This window comes from Notamacropus eugenii, chromosome 1 (assembly GCF_028372415.1).
Source record: "Notamacropus eugenii isolate mMacEug1 chromosome 1, mMacEug1.pri_v2, whole genome shotgun sequence".
Lineage (NCBI taxonomy): Eukaryota > Metazoa > Chordata > Mammalia > Diprotodontia > Macropodidae > Notamacropus > Notamacropus eugenii.
This window is the reverse complement of record NC_092872.1, coordinates 294,293,717-294,320,565: the sequence shown is the minus strand read 5'-3', so window position 1 is coordinate 294,320,565 and position 26,849 is coordinate 294,293,717. Positions and strand designations below refer to the sequence as shown.

General features: G+C 39.6%; 1 protein-coding gene across 1 annotated transcript in view; it reads left to right on the top strand.

Annotated features, from left to right (window-relative positions):
- The window catches only part of RGS6 (regulator of G protein signaling 6), a 662,738-nt gene that overhangs the window by 554,157 nt on the left and 81,732 nt on the right, over positions 1-26,849 (top strand). The window contains 2 exon segments of the mRNA XM_072629224.1: positions 7,335-7,445; positions 15,795-15,920. Coding sequence (XP_072485325.1) covers positions 7,335-7,445; positions 15,795-15,920 — 237 coding nt within the window.

The following is a 26,849-nucleotide window of genomic DNA, read 5'->3' as shown; positions in this document are numbered from 1 at the left end:
TGTTTTTATTTTTAAAAAGATGAAAAGGTTTATGATAATGATTCAGGATAAGATAATTGCCATCAGAAATTACAGAAAGATATAGAAACATGTCCCAGGACTGTTTCTATCTGAACTCCATTTAAAAATGGGGGAAGGATGAGATAATAATACTAGAACTAGACCATTAACACAGATAGAGCTATTTCCCCTAATTCCTAGACCTAACATTGATTCATAAAAACTTAAGAGCAATATTTTAATAGGTCATAATATAAATATTCACAATCCCCAAATTATATGAAATTTAAAAAGAACTTTATAATATAGAACTATGGTAGAATGAAGAAAAGTTATGTGGAAACAAGATAAAGTATATATCATCCCCATCATTCTGCCTGCCACTGTTTTTTGTGACCAAAAACAAGGTCCTAAGACATATCAGTTACAGAAAGCACTTACTCTATCTACCTATACAGTACTCCACAGGACACTAAGGATAAAAAAGTATTAGAAAGATGATCGATGTTAAGTCATTTTTAGTCATATCTGACCTTTGTCACCCCATTTGGGGTTTTCTTGGCAAAGGTACTGGAGTGGTTCACTTTTCCTTCTACAGTTCATTTTACAGATGAGGAAACTGAGGCAAAAAGGGTTAAGTGACTAGCCCAGGGTCACCCAGTTAGGAAGTGTCTGAAGCCAGATTTGAACTCAGAAAGATGAGTCTTTCTGACACTCTATCCACTGTACTGCTAGAAAGAGAGAAGGAAGGAAGGAAGGAAGGAAGGAAGGAAGGAAGGAAGGAAGGAAGGAAGGAAGGAAGGAAGGAAGGAAGGAAGGAAGGTTAAATATAAAAGAAACTTGTCACAGTATGTTCCTATCTGAATTTCACCAAAAAGATAAGAACAAGATTAATAATAAAAATAATTTTAAAATGCCGTTTGTGTAGTGCTTTTCAAGGCTTGCAAAACATTTTACATTCATCTCCTTTGATCCTCACAGCACTGTAGGGTTGGTAGTATTATCCCCATTTTACAGGTGAAGAAACTCAGACTTAGAGATGGTAAGCCCATGGGTACACAACTGGCAGTGTTAGAGGCAGAATTTGAACCCAGCTCTCTTCTGATATCAAGGACAACCATCTTTTCATTGTTCTGTGCTGTCTGCTACACACACACACACACACACACACACACGTACACACACACACACACAAACACAACTGTGTACCATTGTGCATGGTTGCAGTATGTAAGCTATAAATTCTCCAGAATAACAGCTTTATAGGATTGCTTGATTTCCACTGAACTTCTTTGTCTACTCACACAGAGAATCCTTGAGACAAACTAGGGAAAATTCAGCCTACTGTCACCATCATGGGAGAGGCAGGGTGGCTCAGTAGAAACAACACTGAACTCAGAGTCAGAAGATCTGAATTCAAATCTCACCTCTGCCACTTCCAACCTGTATGATGCTGCATAAAATTTTCCATCTCCCTAGACCTGAGTTTCCTCATCTGAAAAATAGGAACCTTAGTGATTCCTTTCAGGACTAACACTTTTTTTTCCTGTGATTTTCCCAAACTGTCTGAGGAGCTGCTGTGCTTTTCTGTGTATCTGTCCTCTGTGGTTTTTCTCCCCCTGAGTGGTCCAAGTGTTGACAGTGGCACCAAGATAAGCCCCAGTCCTGCTTAAAGTCATCACACTACCCTACTCCCAAATGGAAATGATTGTCTTTTGCATTGGCCGCTCAACTCCCTCATCCTAGTTCATATTAGTGTTAAAGCCAACTGTGGAACTGGTTTCTTTTCAACCTCATCTCACTAACCCATCTCTGGGATGGCTGCTGCTTCTTCCTCTGACTCCTGACCTACAGCAGTCATGAAATGTAATTAATGAAATGAGATAAGACAGTATGGGACTAAAGATCCTAAGGGTCTATTAAAAATCTGCCATGGTGATGGAAATGTGTCATCTTAATGACCAATGTAACTTCTAGGACAAAAATACCAACAACCACCCCCACAACTAAATGAAGTCAGAAATGACTTTCCCATGGATTCAGGACACAACCAGGTCTTCCATTCTTTTTCTCAAACCTTCTTAAGTAATTAAGGAAAAACCAGAGGTAATGTTATAACCAATTTAATTGCAATTAAACTGGAAACCAGCGTCAATTGAGTAAGGAGGGACATAGCCACAATGCCTTGGACTTGGAGTGGCCTCGTTTTTCCAGAGAACTCTGACCGCTTATGTGTTATCTCCCTTATCCTCATGAGTATTTTTATTGAACAGATTTCTCTGGGGTGACAAGATAAGAAATGCTTCACTGCTCTAAGGCCTTGTAGCCTACAAAGTGCTACTGTATATAACCAAATGTCAAGTAATTTTATTATCAAAACTAACGAGACCGGCATGCCAAGTTCTCTGGTTTCCTTTCCTCTCTGCATCTCCAGAGTTTTGACCGTTTTCCATCTTAATCAGATTTTATTTTGCTTTACGAATCACGTGACAGAAGCTGTTAGATCAAAAGAAGACCAGTGAACCAAAAGATTTCTACCATTTCCTTGGTTTCCAATTTCACTTCCTATTGCCCTTTAAACGAGAATAGTCCTTCTAGAATCTATCACTAGAAGTGACCTTAAGGGAGCACCTGGTCCTATTCCTTAATTTTCTAGGTACGAAAACTGAGACCCAGAGAGGAGAGCGATTTGACCAAGTTCAAAGAGGCAGCAACATAATCAAGATTCTAATCCAGGTTTATTGACTCCCAATTCAGTTTTCTTTCAACTACCCTACATTGTTTTCTGTCAATGACCTTGAATTCATGAGTCCTTTTAAACTTAAAAAAATTTCATATATATGTATATATGAACACATCATATGACATAAATTATAATTATATATAATGTCATAATATATCTTATACATTATGTGAATTATAATTATAGTGTATAATATAATACAATTATATTATTTTATATCATATAAATATACAAACATTACAGGTAATATAAATTATACTTATAAATTATATAATGTGTACATAATATAAACATAATATATGGTTGTACATATTGTATATATAACATGTACATAATATGTAATGTATATTATATATGTCGTATATATAATTTTATATTATGGAAATCTATCTATATCCATATATTTATCTTTGTATTTATCTATCTATCTGTATGTATCATCTTTCTAAAATACTCACTTTTGTGACTTTGCCAGAATTCTTGCTTGGGCAACTAGATGGCATTGTGGATACAGTGCTCTGTCCTGAAGTCAAGAAGAACCAAGTTCAAATCAGGCTCAGACACTAGTAAGCTATATGAACCTTGGCAAGTTCCCTAACCTCCATCTGCCTCAGTTTCCTCAACCATAAAATGGGGTTAATGATAGTCCCTGTCTCCCAGGATTGTCACAAAGATCAAAAGAGAAAATATTTGTAAAGCATTTCCATCCCTTCCCCTACTCACTTTCAATGTAGCCTGTCGCATGTAGTTCCCCATGCTCTAGAAACCACATTTTCTCTTTGCTTACCCTGACTATTTCAATGTTTTTTCCCTGCCCTCACTCACAAAACACATGTAGAGCTGTCATGTTTATTACTATCTCTCCAAGTGTTAAACCTTTCTTGTTACTCATGGTAAGGAATTTGGAGCAGTTGCAAATGGAAAATATAAAACCTCAACCACTTTTTCTAGCTTTTTTTCAAATTTTCATGCAATGACCTTCACAGTGGATACAGCATGGTGCCTGGAGTCAGGAAGACTCTTTTTCCTGAATTCAAATCCAGCCTCAGACGCTTTCTAATTAAGTGACCCTGGGCACGTCACCCTTTTTGCCTCAGTTCCTCACCTGTAAAATGAGCTGGAGAAGGAAATGGCAAACCACTCCCGTTTCTCTGCCAAGAAAATGCCAAATAGGTCGTGAAGAGTCAGACATGACTGAAAAATGACTGAACTAAAGGTCACGTAGAGAGTAAGTGGTAGAGTCAGGATCTGAATCCAGATCCTCTGACTTCAAGGGCCTTTTCTATTTCACTTCCATTTCATGTTCCTTACTGACTTTTATCCATTATATTAACTTAAAACTGGCAATTTTTCTTTTAGAGTCTTTTTGCCAGTGTACACAGCTAAGAACTTTATGGACACTTCCCTCTTCTTATGACTTTTGTCTCTTTTATTCTTTTTTCCTTCCTTCTCTCTTTTTTTTCTTTCTCTCTCTTTCTCTTTCTTTCTTTCTTTCTTTCTTTCTTTCTTTCTTTCTTTCTTTCTTTCTTTCTTTCTTTCTTTCTTTCTTTCCTTCCTTCCTTCCTTCTTTCTTTCTTTCTGTGACCAATCACTCTTGGAATGCGAGTCACATTCACACAGAGTGTTCTCGTAGGCTATGGCTCTCTAGCTTAGATGATATCCCACATTTCACATGGTTTTACACAGAAAATCCTTCCTTGTCCTATCAAATGCAGTCTCTTGATCCAGGCTCACCTCTTAATCCAGCCATTTTCTCCACACCAGCTCTTCTTAGCACATTCTATTATTTCTCTTAAGATGGCTAAAGCAACATACCATTTTGGGGCCTTTGGGGCCAGCTGACTCCACAGCTTTACATCACATTTTCTTAGTTTCTTTCTGACATTTTAAGATTATTCTTTGCGCTGACTAGCAAAGAGTCACCTCCTTGCACCTCATCCCGTAATGGGAAATAGAACATTTTAGTCTTCTATGAAGAACCTTCTAATGCTCATGAGCCCTTCCTCCTGAGCCAGCCCCTAATTGTCCCTCACCTACTGTGCTCATTAATAAAGTCACCCACCTCCATTCTTAAGGTGGCTTCCTCCTTTTCTCCAAGGTAGTTATATAATCATGTAAAAAGTTTAATAAACTAAAAGTTGATACAGCATCTTACAAAGTCTGTCCTCTCCATTGGAATTCTGAAGGATGCTAGTCACACTCACACCCATGCCTTCGTAGACTGTTGTTCTCCAGCTTCTATAACAACTCATCTCCTACATTGTCTTAAACAGAAAATCCTTCCAACTCTTATTGTTGGCATTCCCTTGATTCAAGCTCACCACTTAATTCTTTTCTGTAAGCCTTTCTTAGCCCATTCCATTACTTCTCTTGTACTAATAAAGCAATGTGATTTGGTTGAAAAGAATAGACAAAAACCTTTTTTTCGAGTTGTTGTTAGGCTTTCACACATGTGGAGAAAGCACTAATCAAGGAAGCCCCTATGCAGTCCCTTCAGATTAGCATCTCCTTGTACTTTTCATGGACAGCTAGGTGGTTCTATAATGCATAGAGCACTGGGCTTAGAAACAGGAAAACTCCTCTTCCCAACTTCAACTCTGGCCTCAGATACTTATTAGCTGTGTGACCCTGGTCAAGTCACTAAACTCTGTTTGACTCAGTTTCCTCATCTGTAAAATGAGCTGGAGAAGGAAATGGCAAACCTCTGCAGTATCTTTGCCAAGAAAAACCCAAATAGGGTCACAGAGAGTCAGACATGACTGAAAAACAGATTACTTTTCAGGGGATACATGTTCCCCAGAGATGGGACATAGCATTTGGGGGCCTTTAGGCAAAGCCTCCAAATTCTGCCCTCCCCCATCACCACTTGCATTTTAAATATGTGCCCCTTGTTTGTTATTCTACAAGAGAGGCTTCATAGATACTGAACCAGCAAAATGGAGTCAGCAAAATCTGTGTTCAAATCCTGCCTTAGGCAGTTGTGTGATCCTGGGCAAGTCACTTAACTTCTGTCAATTTCAGTTTTCCCATGAAATGGAGCCTCCTGCTAATTGCTTCTCATTTTCATTACCCCATAGGGGTAATAATAGCACCTAACACCAAAGGTTGTTGCAAGGATAAAATGAGATAATATTTGTAGTGTTTTGCCAACATCAGAGCCCTATATAAATGCTAACCATTATGAATCTGCCTTCCTCTCCCCATCCCGTTATATTTGCTTATAATGATCACTTTAAAGTTGGAAGGTGACCTAGAGCCATCTAGTCCAACCCTTTCATTTTATAGTAACTAAGGCCAGAAGAGGTCAAGTGACTTGCCCAAAGTCAAATAAGAGGCAGAGCTGAGTTTAGACCTCAGGTCTTTTAAATGGAAATCCAATACTTTTTTCACTGTACTGTGACAATTCTACTCTAGACCAAATTTCATTTTAACTTCTCATTATTAGAGAAAGGAACTTTTACAAATGGTCAGCACTAACCTCCTGTTATCTATTCAACCATCAATAACTCCTTATGACTTTTTTTGATTTGCAGGTTAAATGAAAGGGGTTGGGGATGGGGAAAGATGATGTAAAGGGAAGCCAAACATAGACATTCCCCCAAAATCTTTGAAGTTATTCACTCTAAACTTGGCTAAAGAGAAACCATTTTTATTTCTATTTGTTTAAGCAGGAATGTGAGATGAGGTTTTAGAAGTAGAAATTCTTAATCCTTTGGGGATTCAGTTAAGCCAAATTTGATGTAGCCAGCCTAAATCCATCCATCATGGGACAGGGACTGCCAAAGCCAGTGGTGCCTCCATGTGGACTCGTGGGGTATGTTGGAACCAGCTCAAACACAGAGATGATCATTAAATTTTCAGTGTGAGCATTTACACCTCAGAAATCAGCAAACAGTACAAACCAGGACTTGATTTATTGTTCTGTTGATTGTTTAGACTTAAATGGTGGAAAAATATTAATAATACGTATTAAAGTTAAAAGTCACCCATACACTTTTCAGGGAGCCATTTGTTAAACATTTGCCAGCACATTCCTGCCTGAGTCCATCATACATAAGCATTTTCAGTTTTAGATGATCATGTGAGCAGCACATGGCATTGCGGGCAAATCGAAATGGACCAAGTGAGTAGTTCAATCCAGAGCATTATAATTTCTTTTAAAAGGCTCCCATGTCCTCCATTCCCAGTATTTATGTCTTAAAGAGGATGACTTCTCTAATATTAGAGATTATAATCTATATCCAATGCCAGAATCCCTCTACTTCTTCTGACTATGGAGAAGTAAAGTGATAGTGAGTCAGTTGTCTTCTAAAACTTCAAATCCATCTCAGATTCCTTGAAGGAATGAACATGAGCCCAGCTTGGGGTAGGAAGAAATAAACCTTGAGCTACATGTTCCCTTTACTGTACAATGGCCCCCTCACTGCTTGGGGAATGAGATGGAGCCTCCTGCTAATTGCTTCTCATTCCCAGCATCTAGTGAGGTAAGTGCATTGATCATTCGAAGTACAACATTGTGACCCTGACATGACATTGCTATGGTGTTTGGTGACTTTGTCTCCTCTGTCTCTCCCTTCCCTCCCGGCTGCAGCTTAATTGCTTACACAGAACAGTATATGGAATATGATCCTTTGATAACTCCAGCAGAACCTTCTAATCCGTGGATCAGCGATGACATCACTTTATGGGACATAGAGATGAGGTATAATAATAGTAATAGTAATAATAATAATAATAATAAACAGAGAAAAATTAATCTTTTTCAAAAGGGAGGGGGAGTGGGAATTCCATGAGATTAAATAATGCTCTTCAAGGCAGATTTCCATTGTCTCTGGACTAATGAGGGCCATTGAAGAATTAGTTAAGAACAAAACTTGTCAGATTACGTTCATTTCCTTTTGGACAAGGTTACTAGACTGGTAGATCTAGATTTTAGCATAGTATCCCTTTTTTTTCAATGAGGCATCTTATGATATACTTTGTATGTCATATACTTACCTTATATCTAGGTATTATATATATATGTGTGTGTGTGTGTGTGTGTGTGTATATATATATATATGTATGTATATATATGAGAGAGAGAGGCATTATGCCTAGTAAACATTTACTAAACATTTGTTGAGTTGAGTGAATAACCTTGGAGACAAAGTAGAGAGATATGGATTGGTTATCACACTGGGTGATTCAGTCAGATGTAGTATGTAGAATTCATATTTCAGGAAGGGTTTGAACTAGAATTTGAAGGGTCAGTCAGTTAGTCAATAAACCATTTATTAAGTAGCTACTATTCTCTTGGAAGGTAGGTAGTGAAGTAGATAGAGCACTGGACCTGGAATAAAAAAAAAAACAGAGTTCAAATCTGACCTCAGACACTAGCTGTGTGACCCTAAGCAAGTCACTTAACACTTGCCTGCATAAAGCTAGAGAAGGAAATGGCAAACTACTCCAATATCTTTGCCAATAAAACCCCATAGTCAGTTGGTCCATGGGGTCACAAAGAGTTGGACCCAACTGAACAACAATGCACCAGTCACTGTACCAAACACTGAGAATACAAAGCAAAGCTAAAAACTGTCCCTGCCTTCAATGGGAGCAACAGTTCTTAGGGCTCATTGACCATGCTAATAGATCATAGAATTATATCAGGTTTGAAAAGGTACATAGGAACATGAGAGCTGACAAAACAAGTTTAAATGATGCTTCTTTCTGATTCTTCTTTGTTTTTTAAAAGTCAGAGAAGGGGCAAGCCTCAGTTTAGCTGAACTAGAATAACTCAGTGTCTTGTTTCTTCCCAACTAAGTAGATATCGTATCCCTCTAAATGAATTTAATTTTAGGTCCCTGAGCCCAGAGGACCTTAATAGGGCCCTGGTCCTGCTGCACTAGATAACTGGTATCTGCCTAAGGTATTCAGACTATAGCACCTAATTTTATAGTACCCAGATTATTTGCTGTAATGCAAATATTAGACTGCTCCATGAGCCTAGTAGAGTCTCACATGAGAGGTTAAGTTGGTAATTGCTGTCTTCATGGGAACATGTGTTTAATGCTCTCTTTAAGGCTCTCTCTTTCTCTCTCAGTAAAAGGAATACATCTCCATCCTGTATTGAAACAGGAGCCCACCTTCTTCCAATGCCACCCCAAATCTGGCCTGAGCCATTATGACAAAGGCAGTGGTAGGCTGTACTTCATAAACCATTAAAACAGCAGGCACAATGGAGGGGTCACAACCATTTTACCTGAAATGTTATGTCATCCATAAAGGCCAAGTGGTACTTGGGGTATTGAGAAGGACCAGAATTTAAGAATACGACAAAGAACCAAGTACATTTTTTTTAGCAGTTGATATTCCTAGTCCTTCTAGTAAATAAGTTCCCTCAATGGCATTTTCCCTAAGAAAAAGTCAATGGCAAAGATACTGGAGTGCTTTGCCATTTCCTTCTCCAGCTCATTTTACTGATGAGGAAACAGAGGCAAATGGGGCTAAGTGACTTGCCCAGGGTCACACAGTTAGTAAGTATCTGAAGCCAGATTTGAACTTAGGGAGCTGAGTCTTTCTGACTCCAGGTCTAGCACTCTATCCACTGAGCCCCCCCAGCTGCCTTGAGCCTGGTTTAGCTTGTTTGGTTGTCTTATCACACTGTTGACTCAAGACGCTAAAAAAAAAACCCAATCTTCCCCTCTCCAAGGGCACTCTTTTCTAACATCTCACCCATATTTGTCTGATTTTTTTGCATCCAGGTATAGATTTACCCTTGTTCCAGTTATATTTAATTGTACTAGGTATCAAGATCTTTTTGGATCCTGGCTCTATCCAGTATCCGTTATATTAATTACCACTTTCAGTTTTGGATCATTTGCAGATTTGACAAGCATGCCTTATATGGCTCCATCGAAATAAGTCATTAAAATGTTGAGCAACACAGTGCCAAGGCCAGATCCCTGAGGCATTCCTCTAAAAACCTCCTTCCAGTCATTCAGCAAGTTCTGAATCTACCTAACTGTGCTGTCATCTAGGTTCCCTCTCACCTATCCTATCTATAATGTTGGCATGAGGGATTTTGTCAAGTGCTTCCCCTGGTTGACCAGGCCAGTTAGTCTAACTTCAAAGAAATGAGGTTCATCTGGCATGATCTGTTTTCAAGAGAGCCATACTGGGGGGACTGATTCAAAAGATGCTACGCAGGTTGAATCAACAAGAATTGGTAGCTGAATAGATATGAAACGAAAAATTGAAGATAATCACCAAGATTAATGTGATGGTACCATTAACAGTGAAATCAAAAGGAGGTTAAGGAACAACAGGAAAGATAAACATGGTTTTCTATATGTTAAGTTTGAGATGGGGGTGGATATTCAGATAGGATAGCTTATAAGCAGTTGGCAATGGGTTCTGAAAAGCAAAGAGAAAGGTCAAGGATGGAAATGAAGTTTTAAAAATTTTTCAATATTTAATTTTTTTAAATTACATATAATAAAAATTTTTAAATTTTGAGTTCCAAATTTTTTCTCTCCCCACGCCCTTCATTGAAAAGTCAAGCAATTTGGTTTGCATTATACGTGTATAGTCATGCAAAACATATTTCCATATTAATCATGTTGTGAAAGAAAACATAGAAAAAAAACAAGAAAAATAAAGAAAGTAAAAAAAAATGCTTCAGTTTATATTCAGACACCATCAGTTCTTTTTCTGGGGATAGATAGCATTTTTCATCACAAGCCCTTCAGAATTGTCTTGGATCATTGTAATGTTGAGAATAGATCATTCACAGTTGGTCATCTTACAATATTGCTGTTACTGTGTACAGTGTCATTCTGGTTCTACTCATTTCACTTTGCATCAGTTCATGTAGGTCTTAGAAATGAAGTTTTATAGGTCATCTACACAGAGGGAACAGGTAAAGTGACAGGAGTGAATAAGATTGTTAAGGAGTGTAGAAAGAGAATGGAAGAGGTCTCAGGACAAAACCCTGGGGAGTATGTACCTTGAGCATTCAGAAAAAGGACATAGAACTATTGAAGTAGACAGAGAAGGGCTTAGCTAGGAGAACCAGGAGAGAATGATGTCTGTGAAGTCAAGGAAGGGGAGAATATCCAATAGGAAAGGGCCAGTCAACCCTGTGAAATTCTGCAAAGGTCAAGTAGGATGAATACTCAAAAAAGATATTGGATTAAATGATTAGGTTCATCATCTTTGGTGATTTTTGAAAGAGCATTTTCAGTTGATTAGTGGGGTAAAAGGTTTTTAAGAAGTTGGGAAATAGGCAGTAAAGAAGGAGAAATATCAAGTACAGGAAACTTTTTTAAGGAGTTTGGCAATGAAAGGAAGGAGCTATATGGAAACAAAAGTTAATGGAATATGAAAAAATCAAAGGAAAACCTTTTTTAGAATTGGAAACCCATGCATTTTCTCAGCAGGTGAGAAGAAGCTAGATGAGAGGAGGAGTTTGAAGATGTAAGAGAAAGAGAGGATGCCTGTTGGAGGTATGAGTGTGGAAAAGGAAAGCTAGGTCTAAGGTAAAAAAACCAGGGTTCAAATATGCATTTAATGCTTACCATCTTTGTGAAATTAGGCAAGTCATCTGTGCCTCACTTTCCTTTTCTGTAAGATGAGAAGGTTGACTTGATGTCTCTGAGATCCCTTCAAGTTCTAAATCTGTGAGCCTATGAGTTGGATAAAGGGGTTAGGTCACGGTCAAGCCTTTGGTCACTTCAGTAAGAAGAAGGGAGAATGGAGGATAACGCTCAAAAGTTGGAGGGAATTAAGGGGGAAATCTAAGGGAACTCTGGCAGGTGCTCTCAGACAGCTCTTAACGGAATAGTAAGCTTGATTATCTTCTAAGTGTCAGAAGGTAGGATATGGTTGAGCTGTTGAAGAGAATGGAATTGGTTTGCAATGGTCACTATGGTTCTTTGGAAACTTTAGGACCTTTCTTTAGAAAGAAAAGAGACAAGTGTAAAGCAGCAGGAAGGATCAAGCTGAGATTGTACATTAGAAATTTGTATTGGGCAAAACCTGCTCTATTTTTCAGTAGTCTTTAGTCATGTTCAAAGAGCCTAGGAATAAGGATGAGAAAGCAGAGACAAGATGGGTACATGAAAAGTTGGTCTGAAGCATTACAGGAGAGGTGACAAAGCACCATATGATTGATCACCAGTGGACAATAAATGCTACAAGATCATGGGGGTGCACAAGTACCTGTTGCCTGAAATTTAGGAGAGGGAAGTTTATTGCATAGGACATCTAGTGACTATTGTAACCAACAAAGCATCCCAATTCTCTAGGATTTAGAATTCATTAAAAATACATGCATGTACACAAATATATAGAAGCAGCTATGTGGCACAGTGGATAAAACACCAAGCTGGGAATCAAGAAGACTCGTCTTCATGAATTCAAATATGGCCTCAGACACTTACTAGCTATGTGACCCTGGGCAAGTCATTTGACCCTGTTTGCATCTGTTTCCTTATCAAATGAACTGGAGAAGGAAATGGCAAACCACTCCAGTATCTTTACCAAGAAAATCTCAAATGTGGTCACAAAGAGTCAGACTCAACTGAAAACAGCTCCACAACAACAACATTATATACATATGTGTGTGTGTGTCCTTTAGTACTGATTATCCATGTTCCTTTCCTAGATTACAAAGCTGGTCATCCTACCCTAAAAAAGGATTGTGCCTTCAAAACTATGCAAGTGAGGTGGGAACTGCCTTTTGAATGTATTTAGGAGACCTAGGGACAGGTATTCTTACTTGTATCTAGGAAACTGACTTAAAAACTCCTCTAGTGACTGACTATTCTCAGAACCTACAGTGAATTTCCAGACCTGATAGCATGAGCCCCACTGATGAACACAGATAGGCACTTTCCCCTAAAGGCATAAGGTTCCCATTTTGACTTCCTGAGTCTGAGCTCTTGTTCTGACTGAAGGATATCATTGTTCCTTCCCCAGTATTTCTGATTTCACCTCTGTCATTGATTCCCAGCCTTTCGGGATCACCATAACCATTTCCTCTGCTACACAGAAGAAACAAAAAAAGATGGTGGTGTTCTTGGTATAAAGGATTATCTTAGCTGGACGAATCACCTACTATGTCCAAGGCATTGTGCTAAGTGCTAGGAATACAAAGAATGACAAAAGAAGGCATGAATTATTATCTGTGTACCAGAGAGTGACCCCAAAGACTGACAGTCCATTCCCTCTGCATGCTGGCTTCAATTTGCTGCTACAGCTGTTACCAGATGTAACTGTCACTGTTGTAATTCTATCTCTAAGACTGATCAGAGTCTGCCTGAAATCTTTGTTCAAAACATAAGCACCCAATGACATCGACATCAGAGCTTATGTTCTGAACACAAATGGTTTAATGGTCTTATGCTACCCAGGTTTCTAAAATTATTGGTAGCTTCAAACCCAAAGGCATTTCTTAAAAAACAGTCCTCCTTATCACCCTGGAAGCCATTTAATAGGAATGATGCCTTCAAATAAGTCTAGAAAAAGTTCTAGAACTACATTCCTATCTCCCTGGCATTGGCCTGCCTTGATTTTTCATTCAGCTCTTGGTTTATTTGTTTGTTTCTTTGTGCTCCAAACCTGTCATTTCATTGGTGTAGTGGGAAGAAAACTCCCTCTCTCCACACAGGTCAGCTACTGCTCTGTAATGTATGCTCACAGAAGATTGCCTGGGGTGCTAGGAGGTAAAGCTATGCCCAGGGTCGCACAGCTAATCATGTTAGGAAGTGGGACTCACACCCCCTTCTTCTTGAATTCAAGACCATTTCTCCACTTTTCTACACTCTCTTTCCCAGCTTGGTATTTTTAAGGTAAATGGTATTAAACATAGGTTATCTGTGATTTGGTGGAGTTTCTTTTTCTATTGCAATGAGCTCCATACTCAGAAGATTGCTCTGGGTTTCAGTTTCCACCTCAACTTCCCTTCTTTTTTAATTGCTTCTTTGCTATTATTTGTGGCTTGCATATTTTTTACACACATATATGTGTGTATGCTCACAGTAGAGCTGTCATTGGTAGTTTTTGGACCTGAGGCAAGTAGCACAAACTGAGCACAAGACAAGCAGCATGAAGTGGGATGGGGTGAATGTGGAGGCAGGGAGAGTTGGGCTAAGGAGGACTTCACCAAGGTTGTGCCCACAGAAAGAAGCAAACTCTAATAGCTTCCTATTTTAACTATCCATGCTAACTAGATACTGAGTTCAGTTGTTTCTAAGCTGCTAAAGGATTACAGAGACAGTCAGTAGCCCCTAAATTCAGTGTCCTGGGACAAAACAATATTTTTCCTGCCCTGATTATGACCCTCCCTCAAAGTCTACGTCCTAGGTAGATTAGTCAATTAACCAATGTTTATTAAGCACCTATGTCTTAGGTGGGCAGCTAGGTGGCGCAGGAGTGACTGGGAGTCAGGAAGATCTAAATTCTAATCTGGCTTCAGATACTGACTAGCTTTGTGACCCTAGGCAAGTCACTTAGCCCCCATTTGACTCAGTTCACCATCTCCAAAATGGGGACAAGCTAGAGAAGGAAATGGCAAACCACTGCAGTATGTTCACCAAGAAAACTCCATGGACAAAGTCTACGGGGTCAGGAAGAGTCAGACATGACTGAACAAGTTAAACTCTCCCAGGCATTTGCTGGGGATGCAAAGTATGGCAAAAGAAAGTGTCTGCCATCAGGAAACTCACAATCTTATGGGGGAGACAACATGCAAACAACTGTGTACAAACAAGATACAGTCAGGATAAATTGGACATAATCAAGAGAAGGTGCTAGAATTAAAAGGGATTAGGAAAGGTTTGGGGCAGCTAGATCTAGACCTGAGTTCAAATGTGGCTTAAGAAATTTACTAGCTATATGACGCTGGACAAATAATTTCACCCTGTTTGCCTCAGTATTCTCATCTGTAAAATGAGCTGGACAAATAAGTGGCAAACCACTCTAATATCTTTGCCAAGAAATCCCCAAAAGGGGCCTTGAAGAGTCAGACACAACTGAACAGCAAAACAATAAACATGGGAAGGCTTCCTTTAGAAGTTGGGATTATAGCTGGGATTTAAAGAAAGCCAGGGAAGTTAAGAGGTGGAGATGAAGAGGGAGAACATCCCAGTCATGAGAGACATCTAGAGAAAATGCTCAGTCAGGAATCGAGGGTCTTGTTCGAAGAACAGTAAGAAAGCCAGTGTCACTGATATGAACAGTACATGAGGAGATGGATAGTATAAGATATAAGAAGATTGGAAGGGTTTTGAAGGATTTTAGTTGCTAGAGGATTTTATATTTAATCCTAGAGGTGCTAAGGATCCACTAGAATTTATTGGGAAGAAGCAGAGGTGACATGGTCTAACCTGTGCTTTAGGAAGATCAGTTTGACAGCTGAGAGGAGGATGGGACTGGAGTGGGGAGAGACTTGTAGCAGACAGAACAATTAGATAGCTACAGGTGTGAAGTGATGTGAGTCCAAATATCAGAGGACAGAAAGGGGTATATGCCAGATATATTACAAAGATCAAATTGACAAGCTTTGGCAGCAACTGGATACTTGGAGTACTGGCAGAGAGAGAGTGAGAGTCAAAGATGATACCTAGGTTGTAAGCCTAGGGGACTGGGAGGATGGCAGCACCCTAGACAGTAATGGGAAAGTTTGAAAATAGGGGAGAGTTTTTGGGGAATGATGAGTTCATTTGGGACATGTCGAGTTTAAGATGCCCATGGGACATCCAGTTTGAGATGTCTAATCTCATTTGGAGATATGATACTGAAGATCAGCAGAAAGGTTAGGGCTGGATGAGCATATAGGTGGTAATTAAATCTACAGGAACTGATGAGATCACTTAGTGAAATAGTTTAGAGGGAGAAGAGAACCAGGACAGTGAAAACTGCCACTGATTTCTGAATGAATAGAGCACACAATTGCATTGGATGTCCAGCCCATTTGAAATATTGACCTCAATATGTATGACACATGCTTTTTCCTCCCAGTTACCTTTATTTCTAAAAAGACAAACAAATAAATCCTTTATTCTCAAAGCAAAGAGCCCAGCCAACAACGTGTAAAGAGATGGGGATTCTCCATCGATGAGGTACTAAAGGACCAAGTGGGGCGAGACCAGTTCCTTCGTTTTCTGGAGTCGGAATTCAGTTCAGAAAATCTCAGGCAAGTTTCTGATAAGTTTTGAATTGTGTGAGTAGTGTATATGAATCAATACATCTCTCTCTCTCTCTCTCTTCATTCTCTCTCTCTCTCTCTCTTCCTTTCCATTTTTCTTTCTCTCCCTTTTTTAATCCCCAAAATATATTAAAACTAATTATATTATAGTTTTAATAAGCAATTGATTGTTATAATTGTTTAAGCTTATTTTAATGACTTCCCATTACTTCACATCACACCTAGCATTGTGCCTTAACCATAGTAGCTATGCTCAACAAATATGGAAAGGGGGGAAGGGAAATGACATCTAGTAAGCACTTACTATGTACCAGGCACTGTGCTAAGCACTTTCTAAATATTATTTCATTTTATCATTTATTGTCTTGAATTGACAGGTTCTACAAAGAATAATTTTTCTTTAAATGCAGCAATACCTAGAAACTTTAAAGAGTAGAAAACACATTTCCAGCAGTTGGGGAATGGCTGAACAAGTTGTGGTATATGATTATGATTGGAATACATACATTTGTGCTGTAAGAAATAATGAAGGGAATGGCTTCAGAAAAACCTGAAGAGTCTTACATGAGCTAATGCAAGGTGAAGTGAGCAGAACTAGGAGAGCATTGGACACGGTAACAGCAATATTTAGCAATAAATTAACTGTGGAAGACTTAGCTACTCTGTGATTAATACAGCGATCCACAACAATTCCAAAGACTCGTAATGAAAGGACTCATACACTCTGAGTGCAGATGGAAGCATTTTTTTCACATTCTTTATGTTTATTGCTTTTTTCACAACTTAGTTGCAGAAATGTTTTGCATAACTTCATATGTATAATAGGTATCTTATTGCTTGCCTTTTCAATGGATGAAGGAGGGTGTGGAAGGAGAGAGAGAATTTTAAACTAAAAAATAAAAAAACAACAAGTAGTAATCACATTTCAGCACCCCTAATTTTTAAATACAAAATCCAATTTGTTGCTTCAGAATTAAGATCATCTGAAGTCATCAACAATTTAATAACAATTTAACCTTGATCACTTAATAGTCTACTTTGTTTGTCCTTCCTTTTCAAAGAATACCATGGCATCAAAGAAATGATGACATGACTTGCACTTGACTTTGTTTTGAGTGAGGTAGGGCTGTGCAAGGTCACCAGCCTCACTTTCTCCTCCCGAGCCATCTGGATCCAGTGACCAGATATTCATCAGGATAACTGGAGATGGCCCAGGATGCAATGGGAGACCTTGGCCTTTTAGGTTAAGGCCTTTGCAGGCACTCACTTAAAGTGAGGTAATACCTACCCATTCAGTGAATAAGCCTCTTTAAAAGGTAGCCACCAGACTTGGTCTTTGCTTATTGGAGGGATGGTAGATTAGAGAGCAAAACAAAATAATATGTAATTAAAGTGCTAAATTATATGGCACAGATTTCAAGTGCTACACCATAAGGACCTGAAATTGCATAAGGGCAAGTCCTAAGAATTGCTTGAGGCACATGGAGGTTAAATGACTTTCTCTAACAGGCAGGAGATTTCAACCCAGGTCTTCCTTACTCTGAATCCAGTATTCTGTCCAATATATATGCCTGCCTCGTCTTCTGCAAGTGTTAGAGGAGTTTATGGAAGGGAAACAGCACCGTGGGTCAGAGTAGTAGGGGGAGACTTCATGTAAGAGATGGTACTGGATCTGGAAGTTAAAAGCATAGGATTAAAGAGATTCATAGATAGATGATATAAAGAGTATTTATTGAGTTTAAAAGCTCTTCAAAGGACCAAGCTGCATTCACTAACATGATGCTGCACATACTTGAGATAGTAGGGTGAAAATGTTTATTTCAAAGTGAAATTATATCTTTTCCTAATTAAGTATATATATAGTGTATTTACACAATTAGGAGAAATTATAGTAAATTATGGTAAAAGATTTTAAATTATTATAAAATCCTTGCATCAGTCAACACAATTGAGTTCTTCTAGTGCCATATACTTACTATGTGCCAAGCACTGTGCTAAGCACCAGGAATAGAAATATAAGCAAGCAAGCAGCCCTCCCCTCAAGGAGCTTATATTTTAATAGGGGAAGACAAAGCAAAGAGGAAATCTGGAAGTGGGGTGTGGGAGAAGAAATGCTTCCTTCCTTTTTTCTCAGTGTTTTCATGGCAAGGAGTTCAAATCATCGTGTAATTTTCCCTCTCTTCATTTGAATTCCAATGAGCAATACTTTTTAAGAGGAGAGGCTGGAGAGGGGTAGGAAGAGCAGAGGTTTCTGAGAGTGACAATGTGGCAGGCAAGGGATAAAAGAGGGAAAATCCAATCTGAGTCAAAGCAAGAATGAGGGAAAACATGGCTGGCTAAAATGGTGGCTCCCTAAAAGAGAGTCACCAGTGCAGAGAGAGGGCCTCAGGGTGGAGGTTTGACAAGGTGAGGAGAAAAGTGGGGATTCTACATGAGGGAAATGGGACAGAAAAAGCAGAGAAATGGGACTCCCCTTGCCATTGCGTCTCAGAAGGAGATGTTTATTGTGTGTAATATGAGTAAGCATAAATCAGTTATATCTTTATATACAGACATGCATATATCATAAACCGGATTACACTAACTATTTGCTTTCTGAGTATACTGAAGCATTATGCTGAATAAATCTTTGATAGTTGTCTGAAAGTCCCAATTAAGTACCTCAAGCTGAAAGCTACTAGCCTTCCCAATTCCCCATCACAGCAGCAGAGTTACCTAGCATGCAGTCATCAGAGGCTGAGGGATGCTTTGGAAGTGAAAATATAGTGGGGCCTGAGAGGCAGAGCAGCAGCATTACAATCAGCCACAGCAGGGTCTACTTGAGTGTTGAGGGGGTAGGGGGAGGGGTTGTAATGCTACTCAAGGGTCATTTCAGCCCCAGGCCCTGTCCAGCTGCTGTCCATTTAATCAGTCCCTTGAGTACCTCCTTCTCCTTCCACAGCCTCATGATAACTTGCTGTAGGGTTTTCACTGACCTACTGATTCTCATCCATAGTGGGTAGGACCTTTGTAAACAGCCACATCCTATAACCTATATCCTTCTGTGCACTATTATGGGGTGGCTGAAGTATTACGTTATTGTGAAGGGCATAGAAATGGAAGCGTCTGCTGGCTCAGCTGCTTCTGGGTCCAGTTGGGGCCCTTGCACTCTAAATGAGAAACATAATTTTATTCTTTACCCAGGAAAGCTCTGGGTGTAACTGAAACCACATATTAGCTCAGATTAGTTTCATGAAATATGCCATGCGCTTAAACCCCAGTGTGGGGCAGGAGAGTCTGTCTCTGCCAGGTGTTCAGACACTCATCCTTCTCAAATGAATCCAAAGGGGACCATAACTGGAAATCGAGCCACTGCCTCTGTATGTCACTGCCGCCCCTTTCTCCCACGTAAAGAAGGGCTCCATTTAACCTTGAAACAAGCTGTGGCAGGGTATCTGTGTGTGTGTGTGTGTGTGTGTGTGTGTGTGTGTGTGTGTGTGTGTGTGTGTGTGTGTGTTCAAGAGGGCTTCTGAATGTGCCTGGACTTCCATGTGCTCAGCATGTATATGTGTGGAGAGAGAATGATAACCCTGAGTTAGAAAGAGTCTTCTAATGGTCCCTGACAGGAACAAGGTTTGAGAAAATGGAACAGCTGGAGTTGAGAAATTCCCCTAAGAGCTGTTAAAATTCTCTCAGGGGTCCCAAATTCCATCGCTATTCCCACTACCTTCAAGAGAATTGGTTATCTGGGGAGAAGCTCAATTTACGGTAGTTCAGCATTGAGACTCTTTCGGTTGGCAGGAACAATGCAAATTTTTTTCCAATTCTATTTTGATGTTCTCTGTTTTCTGGCTCACCAAGTCTTTTTCTTTGTTTTTGGTAATACAAAAGACTGTACACCAGACCCTTGTTATGACCCTTTTTTATAAGTGAACAAGAACTTTTTGAAAATTTGGCCATGGGTTTTCTTTTTCATTAAAATATTTTGATTTTTTAAAATATTGTTGATATTTTTAGTATTGCCTCCCCCGAATAGTCCCTCACTTGTAACCAAGAAGCATATGCATAAGCTGACCCATTGGCTGTGTCTAACAGCATATGCTTCATTTCACAACTGTAGTTTGCCACCTCTTTGCTGAGAGAAGGGAGATACTTTGCATCCTCAGTCCTCTGAAATCAAGATGGTTCCTTGTATCCATCTGAATTCTGATGTCTTTTAGTGTGACTTCCTTTGTATCACTGTGTGTTGTGTCCCTGTGTATATCATTCTCTTGGTCCTCCTTACTTTACTCTCTATCCATTCATATAATTCTTGCTAAGTTTCTCTGGATTCTTCATAACCACCTTTTCTTATGGCAATAATAAGATAATACAGTATTATATTCATATGCCTATAATGTATTCAGGTATTCTCTAGTCAGTGGATACCAGGAGTTTTTGCTACTGCTACCTACCGCACATGCACCTACAAAACAACGTTGCTACAGATATTTTGGTATACATGGAGCTGTTCCCTCTGTTTGAGCTGCTTGATAAATGCTGGATAAGTTGATAAATGCCCAGTAGTGATGTTCTTGGGTCAGAGTTGTTTTTGTGTGTGTGTATGTGTAAGAGAGAGAGATAGAGACACACACACACCCAGAGAGAGAGAGAGAGAGAGAGAGAGAAGTTTAGCTACTCTTCTATCATACTTCCATAATGGTTGGACCAATTCACAGCTATGACAACAGTGTATTACGGTGTCTATATTTTCACAGCCCCTCCAACAATGACTATTTCCATATTTTCTTTTGTCGTCTTTGCCAATTTGCTTTGAGATAAAGCCTCAGAGTTGCAGATCCATGTATTTTCCATCCAAATATGGGATGATCCTAAGGGTTTTCAAAGGTCTGGGGAGCCTGCGGTCTTAAAACCTTCTAGGTCCTTGGATAAAACCTTTTGACTGAGTCCAAGTTTTATAGAACAAACCCTTTTAAGGGGATTTTTTTGTGTGAAGTTTGGCTTCAATGAAAGGGCCACACTTGAGGACCACATGTGGCCTTGAGACTGCAGGTTCCCCACTCCTGGTCTGGGTGATGCAATAGAAGGTTTATATTGAAGTTATTATTAAACATATTTAGATTTTCTAGACCTGGAAATGGAAATCCTTGCTATGACTGATTTCTAAGGGTGCCTCCAAAATGAGCATTAACTGGGAAGAATGGTGAGATCTGCTTTAGGAGATAATGATCTCCTCAGTGTACAACACATTATCATTTCTGATAGCATGTCAGAAATGAAACATACTTGCCATCCAAACCCGCTTTATATAGCTCAACTAACACTGGTTATACCCCTCCCTAGCAAAGCCAAGTGCAGTTGCTTTGAAGGTGTGATCGCTAGTTAGTTGAAACCAAACTTGGTTTTATTTGATATAAGAATCTCTTGGACACTTGATTTCTGGTGTGTTTTGAAGTCATAGCTAGAGTCAAAGTAATATGACATGATGTATGGTGGGGAATGGTGGGGTGGGAGAAGGGAGCATTGAACTCTAGGTCTGGATTCAAGTTCTCACTCTGGGCTATTCATTATAGGTAAGTTTCTGAGCCTCAGCTTCCTTATCTGTAAAAATGGCAGAAAGCATATATGAAGAGCAGTTTTTGTAGCTGTCAAGTCTTGTACTTGTATCAATTAATGAACATTTATTAACTGTTTATTATGTGCTAGGCATTCTGAATGCCGCACACTAGTGACACAAAGACAAAAATAAAAGTCCCTGCCTTCAGGTAACTTACATCTTATAACAACTTTTATATGTGAATAGTTATTACTGTTGTTATGTTATAACTTTTCTTCTCAATGGCCCTGTGAGATAAGAGAGCATTGGGCCAGCTAGGGAATGCCATAGGACAAAGAGTACCAGGCCTCTTCCTGAGTTCAAATCCAGCCTCAGACATTTACTAGCTGTATGACCTTGGACAAGTTACTTAACCCTGTTTGCCTCAATTTCTTCATCTGTAAAATGGGCTGGAGAAGGAAATGGAAAACCACTGCTGAGAAAACTCCAAAAGGAGTCACAAAGAGTCAGACATGACTGAAAAGAAGGGGATACAGGAGATAAACAAATACATTTTTCCCTGCCAGTGTAAGCAGATTTTTTTGAGGCCATGGATTGTCCCTCTTACTTCATGCCAGGATACACAATGCTTACAATTGACTGTGACCGTATAGGAGCTTCAGCTAAAACTCAGAGGTAATTTTTGCTTGGTTTCCTGAGACATACTGCCACCTCTGAAATTAATGGGACCCCATTTCACAGATCAGTACAGCAATATTCTAATCTAATCTAAAACATGAATGGAAATTAGTCTTTCTTCCCTTTACCATGGAAAAGATGACTAGATTTAGAGCCCAGAGAACATAGGTTCAAATAAATCCTAGCTGTCTGCTCTTAGGCAAATCATTAAACTTTCTTGGACCTCAGTTTTCTCATCTGAAAAAAATGAGAGTTTAGTGGGATCTCTTTCAATCCAAATCTATACTTCTTTTCCTTTCTCTCAGTGTTTTCATAGAAAGATCAAAATACTTTATAATTTTCCTTCTCTTCAATTGAATTTAAATTACCAAACACTTGTTAAATGCCTACTATGTGCAAGACACAGAGTAGGTAGTAGAGAAATCAACAGCACTAGGTACTGCAGATATTAATTTGAAAAGCATTAGATCACTGCCCTCAGGAAGTTCTCAGTCTCTAATGGAGGGGAGAGGGAGAGGGGGAGAGAGAGAGAGAGAGAGAGAGAGAGAGAGAGAGAGAGAAAGAGATGGATAGATAGGTATTGACTGATACACTGACAGACATATATAGAGATATATATAGACATATACATATGTGTGTCTATATATGCATATATATAGCATGTACTGATGTTTATAATACAAGATAAAGTGATTATTATAAATGATTGTTGACTGATGAGGCAAGGAGAGATCCAGGCAAAATGCTCTAGGAAAATTTGAGAAGAGATCAGTTTCCACTTGGGGGATTATGAAAGAGGTAACATCAAAGATGACTCTTGAAGGAAGAGAAGAATTTTGATAGGATGAGATGAAACAGGATTGGAATGGCCTATGTCAGCCTCTGCAGAGAAGCAGGAGATGCACAAAGAACCCAAGGAACAGCTGAAGCTCATTATGGCCAGACATTGAGTCCATGAAGGAGAATAATGTAATATAAAGCCACAAAGGTAGGTTGGAATGAGATTGTAGAAGGCCTTCTATACCAAGCTGAGTATTTTTACATATTCTTCTCTCTCTCATTCCTCCAAAATGTCCCTTCTACTTCTTATTTTTGTTTTCTGTAGCTTAGCACAATTTGTAAGATGGCAGGGCATGAGTTAAAACATCCAAACAGGCAGGAAAGAGAACCCCTTACATTTTTTATGAGCTGTTCCATCTCCTGAGAGAATGGAGTTGTTCTTCTAACCTGCAGATTGATTACCCCTGTTCCACACAGTGTCAGCTAAAAGAAGAAGCAATTAAAAGAAAGCATGGGGAAAGCTCCAAGTTTACCCCCTAGGAGAAGCAAACTAGCACAGGGACCCCAAAAGTCCTGTCATAACCACAGGGTATACTCTATACTCAGTGGAATTTTTCCCTAGCCCAGATATCACCAATAGTTAAAGAAATGAGAAAAAAGTGGTAGGACTGAAACATTTCAGCCATGACTAGGTAAATGGAATTAAGCATCCATTCACATCACCACCATAGCTGACATTTATATATGTCATTAAGCCTGGTAAGGGGAAGCTAGGTATAGTAGCACTGGGCTGATGATGAATCAAGAAGATTCACCTTTCGAAGTTCAAATCTGGCCTCAGAAACTTATTAGTTGTGTGACCCTGGACTAGTCACTTCACCCTATTTGCCATATTCCTCATCTGTAAAATGAGCTGGAGAAGGAAATGGCAAATCACTCCAGCTTCTCTGCCAAGAATATCCCAAATGGGGTCATAAGGAGTCACACATGGCTGAAATGACTCAACAGTATAATTAAGTTTGGCAAAGTACTTTATGTAACTCATTTTTATTTGATTCTCACGACAGCCCTGTGAAGAAAGTACTATGACTATTCCCACTTTACAGACGGGGTAATAGAGAATCACATCTTTGATGTTTCTATGAAAGGTGCAACATGGAGACAGACCGGTGTTTCAAGTTCAATCCAGACTGCCTGTGTCCAGGTTTGACCAGCAGAGGGCATGGAAACTCTTTTTTCTCACAAAGGAGTTTGCTGAACTTGGAAACTAAGCAGAGTACTTCCGTAACTGCTGAAGCAGTTTTACACACTCCAGTGCCTGGTTAGGAAAAATGCTGTGAGCCAGGAGCTTTCCCATTGTACCAGGCAGACCTTCCTGGCAGCGTTTTCAGAACTGCCAGCCACCATGGGGAGCTCCTAATTCTGTAACCAGTTTTAAAAGCCACCTCCTGTGGCAAGGGACTAGAAATGCCAGGATCCAGGCAGGGAGGAAATAAAAGGCTGGCACTGAATTTGATTTGATCCTGCCTGTGTGGACGTTTAAATTTCTGCCCCAGTATTAATAGTATTTGTCCTAAGCCTATCTTCCTCCCAACCTTCCTTCTTTGCCCTTTCCCCCAAAGGTTTCTTTGGAGTCCCGGATTTTGAATTGGGGGAGCTCATTAGGGCAGTGCAAACTGGCAGCACACCGGTTGATGGCTGTTCACTGGCAATGACTCTGAGAAGGGAAGGACAGGTGGTTCTCCACGATACCGATGCGTCTTTGTGGCTCACCAGTCGTTCCAGGCTTTCTGTATTAAGTAGAAGAGGCTTAGTGCCGGGCGGGTGGCTTTTCTGCGCTGATTCCCTGCTGGCATTCAGGGCAGCGGAAGATACCTGCAGTCCTTTGATAAGGGCTGAATGTGCAGGAAACCAGGACCATGCCTCCCCTAACCCATCAGGCACTGAGAGAGTAGCTCTGTTATCCTTTTCGTGGGAATATTTCCCCAGGAGTCGAGAGTTTGGAGATTCGGGGGTCTGAGGGTCCCAGCTCAGGACTGTGGGGCTTGAAGATAGCACAACAAAACCGCAGCTCCTGCCCTGAATTTCAAATCAAGCAAAGGCTCCTTTGAAGTCATGGCCAGATGCCATTTTGACAGCTTTGTCAATGTGACCATAGCCCAGATGCGGCAGGTCATCTCAGGGGAATGCAGGCAGCTGACAGGAGAGCGCCCATGATATGTGCAAAGAAATGCCAGGGAAAGGGACCCACGCAGGCATATCCAATTCTTTTGTGGAGCAATTTTTATCCCTTACATCATTATCACTTTGGGTTCCCCATAGATTCTCAACATTTGGAATTTCGTTTTTTTTTTTAAAGATTATTTTAAAATTCATGGTTAGATGAAAAATTGGACCTTCATTCTCTTGGGTTATATAGCACACTGTACAGAATCTCCCAGACAACAGAGAGCATTGGGGCAGTCTCTAACAACAGGAGACAGGCAAAGGTCAGGAGCAGTCTGGTTCTTTACTTCTTCTAAAGGTCTTCCCAGAAGACCCTATAGTTCTTCCAGGGCACAAGGGACAGAAAATTGCAAAAGATGAATGCCTTCTTGGGACTGTAATGAGGATAGGAAATGATCCAGATGTCCCCCATTTGTGTGAGAAATTGCACAGCCCCAGCAGGCTTTGGGAAGAATGCCTGCATTAATGATGCTGACTGCAGTGGCCCAAAGGAAGTCAGTCCTCTAGCCTCCGTGAACTGCCTCAGTTTTCCTTCCCAGGTTTATAACCTTATCCTTTCCCTCCCTTCCATAGTCAGATATTTGTTAAGTCTTATCTCTCTTATTTACATTACATCTAGCACCTCTTTTTCTTGTTCCCTTCTCTCCACTCATGCAACCCCTATCCTAATTCAGACCCTCATTATCTCCCATTTTAACAGTTGCAATTACCTCCTAAATGGTGTTCCTTCAAGTCTCTTCTTTCCTCTAGTCTATCCAAATCAGTATTCCTAAAACACAAATCTGACCATGTTGCTCCCCTCCCTCAAAAAAAAAGTACAGTGATTCCCTATTGCCCCTAGGAAAAATATAAAATCTTTAACCTGTATTTAAAGTCCTTCATTTCTTCAATCCACACTCCCTTTTGTGAACTCTCAATTCTAATCAAACTGGCTTCATAGCCAATTCTTCATAAACAACATTCTATTTCCTTCCCCTGTGCCTGTGCACAAACAGTCCATAATCTTAAGTGAACTCCTTTCTCAATTCTGCTTCCTATAATTCCTAGTTTTCTTTAGAATGTAGCTCAGGTGTTCCCACCTGTATGAAGCCTTTCCTAAACCTCCAAATGTTCCTATTCTTTTCCTCTTGCATTTCTTATATTTTACTTTGTATACATTTGATATTACTTATCTATGTACCTATCATCTCTCTCTCTCTGTATAATGTGAACTCCTTGAGGTCAGGACCATTTTTTTTGTCTTTCGATTGGGGTACTATGTAGGAAGTAGTAAATATTTGTTGAATTTAATTGGAGGGCAAGTCTAGGCATTGTAATATAAGGAGCAGGACAGCAGTGAATCTAGCATTCTTCATTATGTGGCTCAAAACAAGTCAGTGAGGTAATCTTTTTGTGACCTGTTCTCTGGGACCCTTTCTGCTCCTCTAGAGAAATAGTGTTAGTTTTTTTTTCTTTTCTTGTTTAATAGGATTTTAATTTGATTTTTTTGTTATTCTGAACTTGACAAATATCAACATTAACATATATGCATATATAAAGTGTAGAAAATGAGGGTTGTAAGTGAACCACAAACCTGTATTTGAAATAGCTTCGTTTTTAAAAAATTATGTAACAATTCAGTGCATTAGTTCCAAAGTTGTCCTGCTTATGTATTCCCCTTTAAAAGACTCCCTTCTATTGTGTGAATTTTAAAAAAA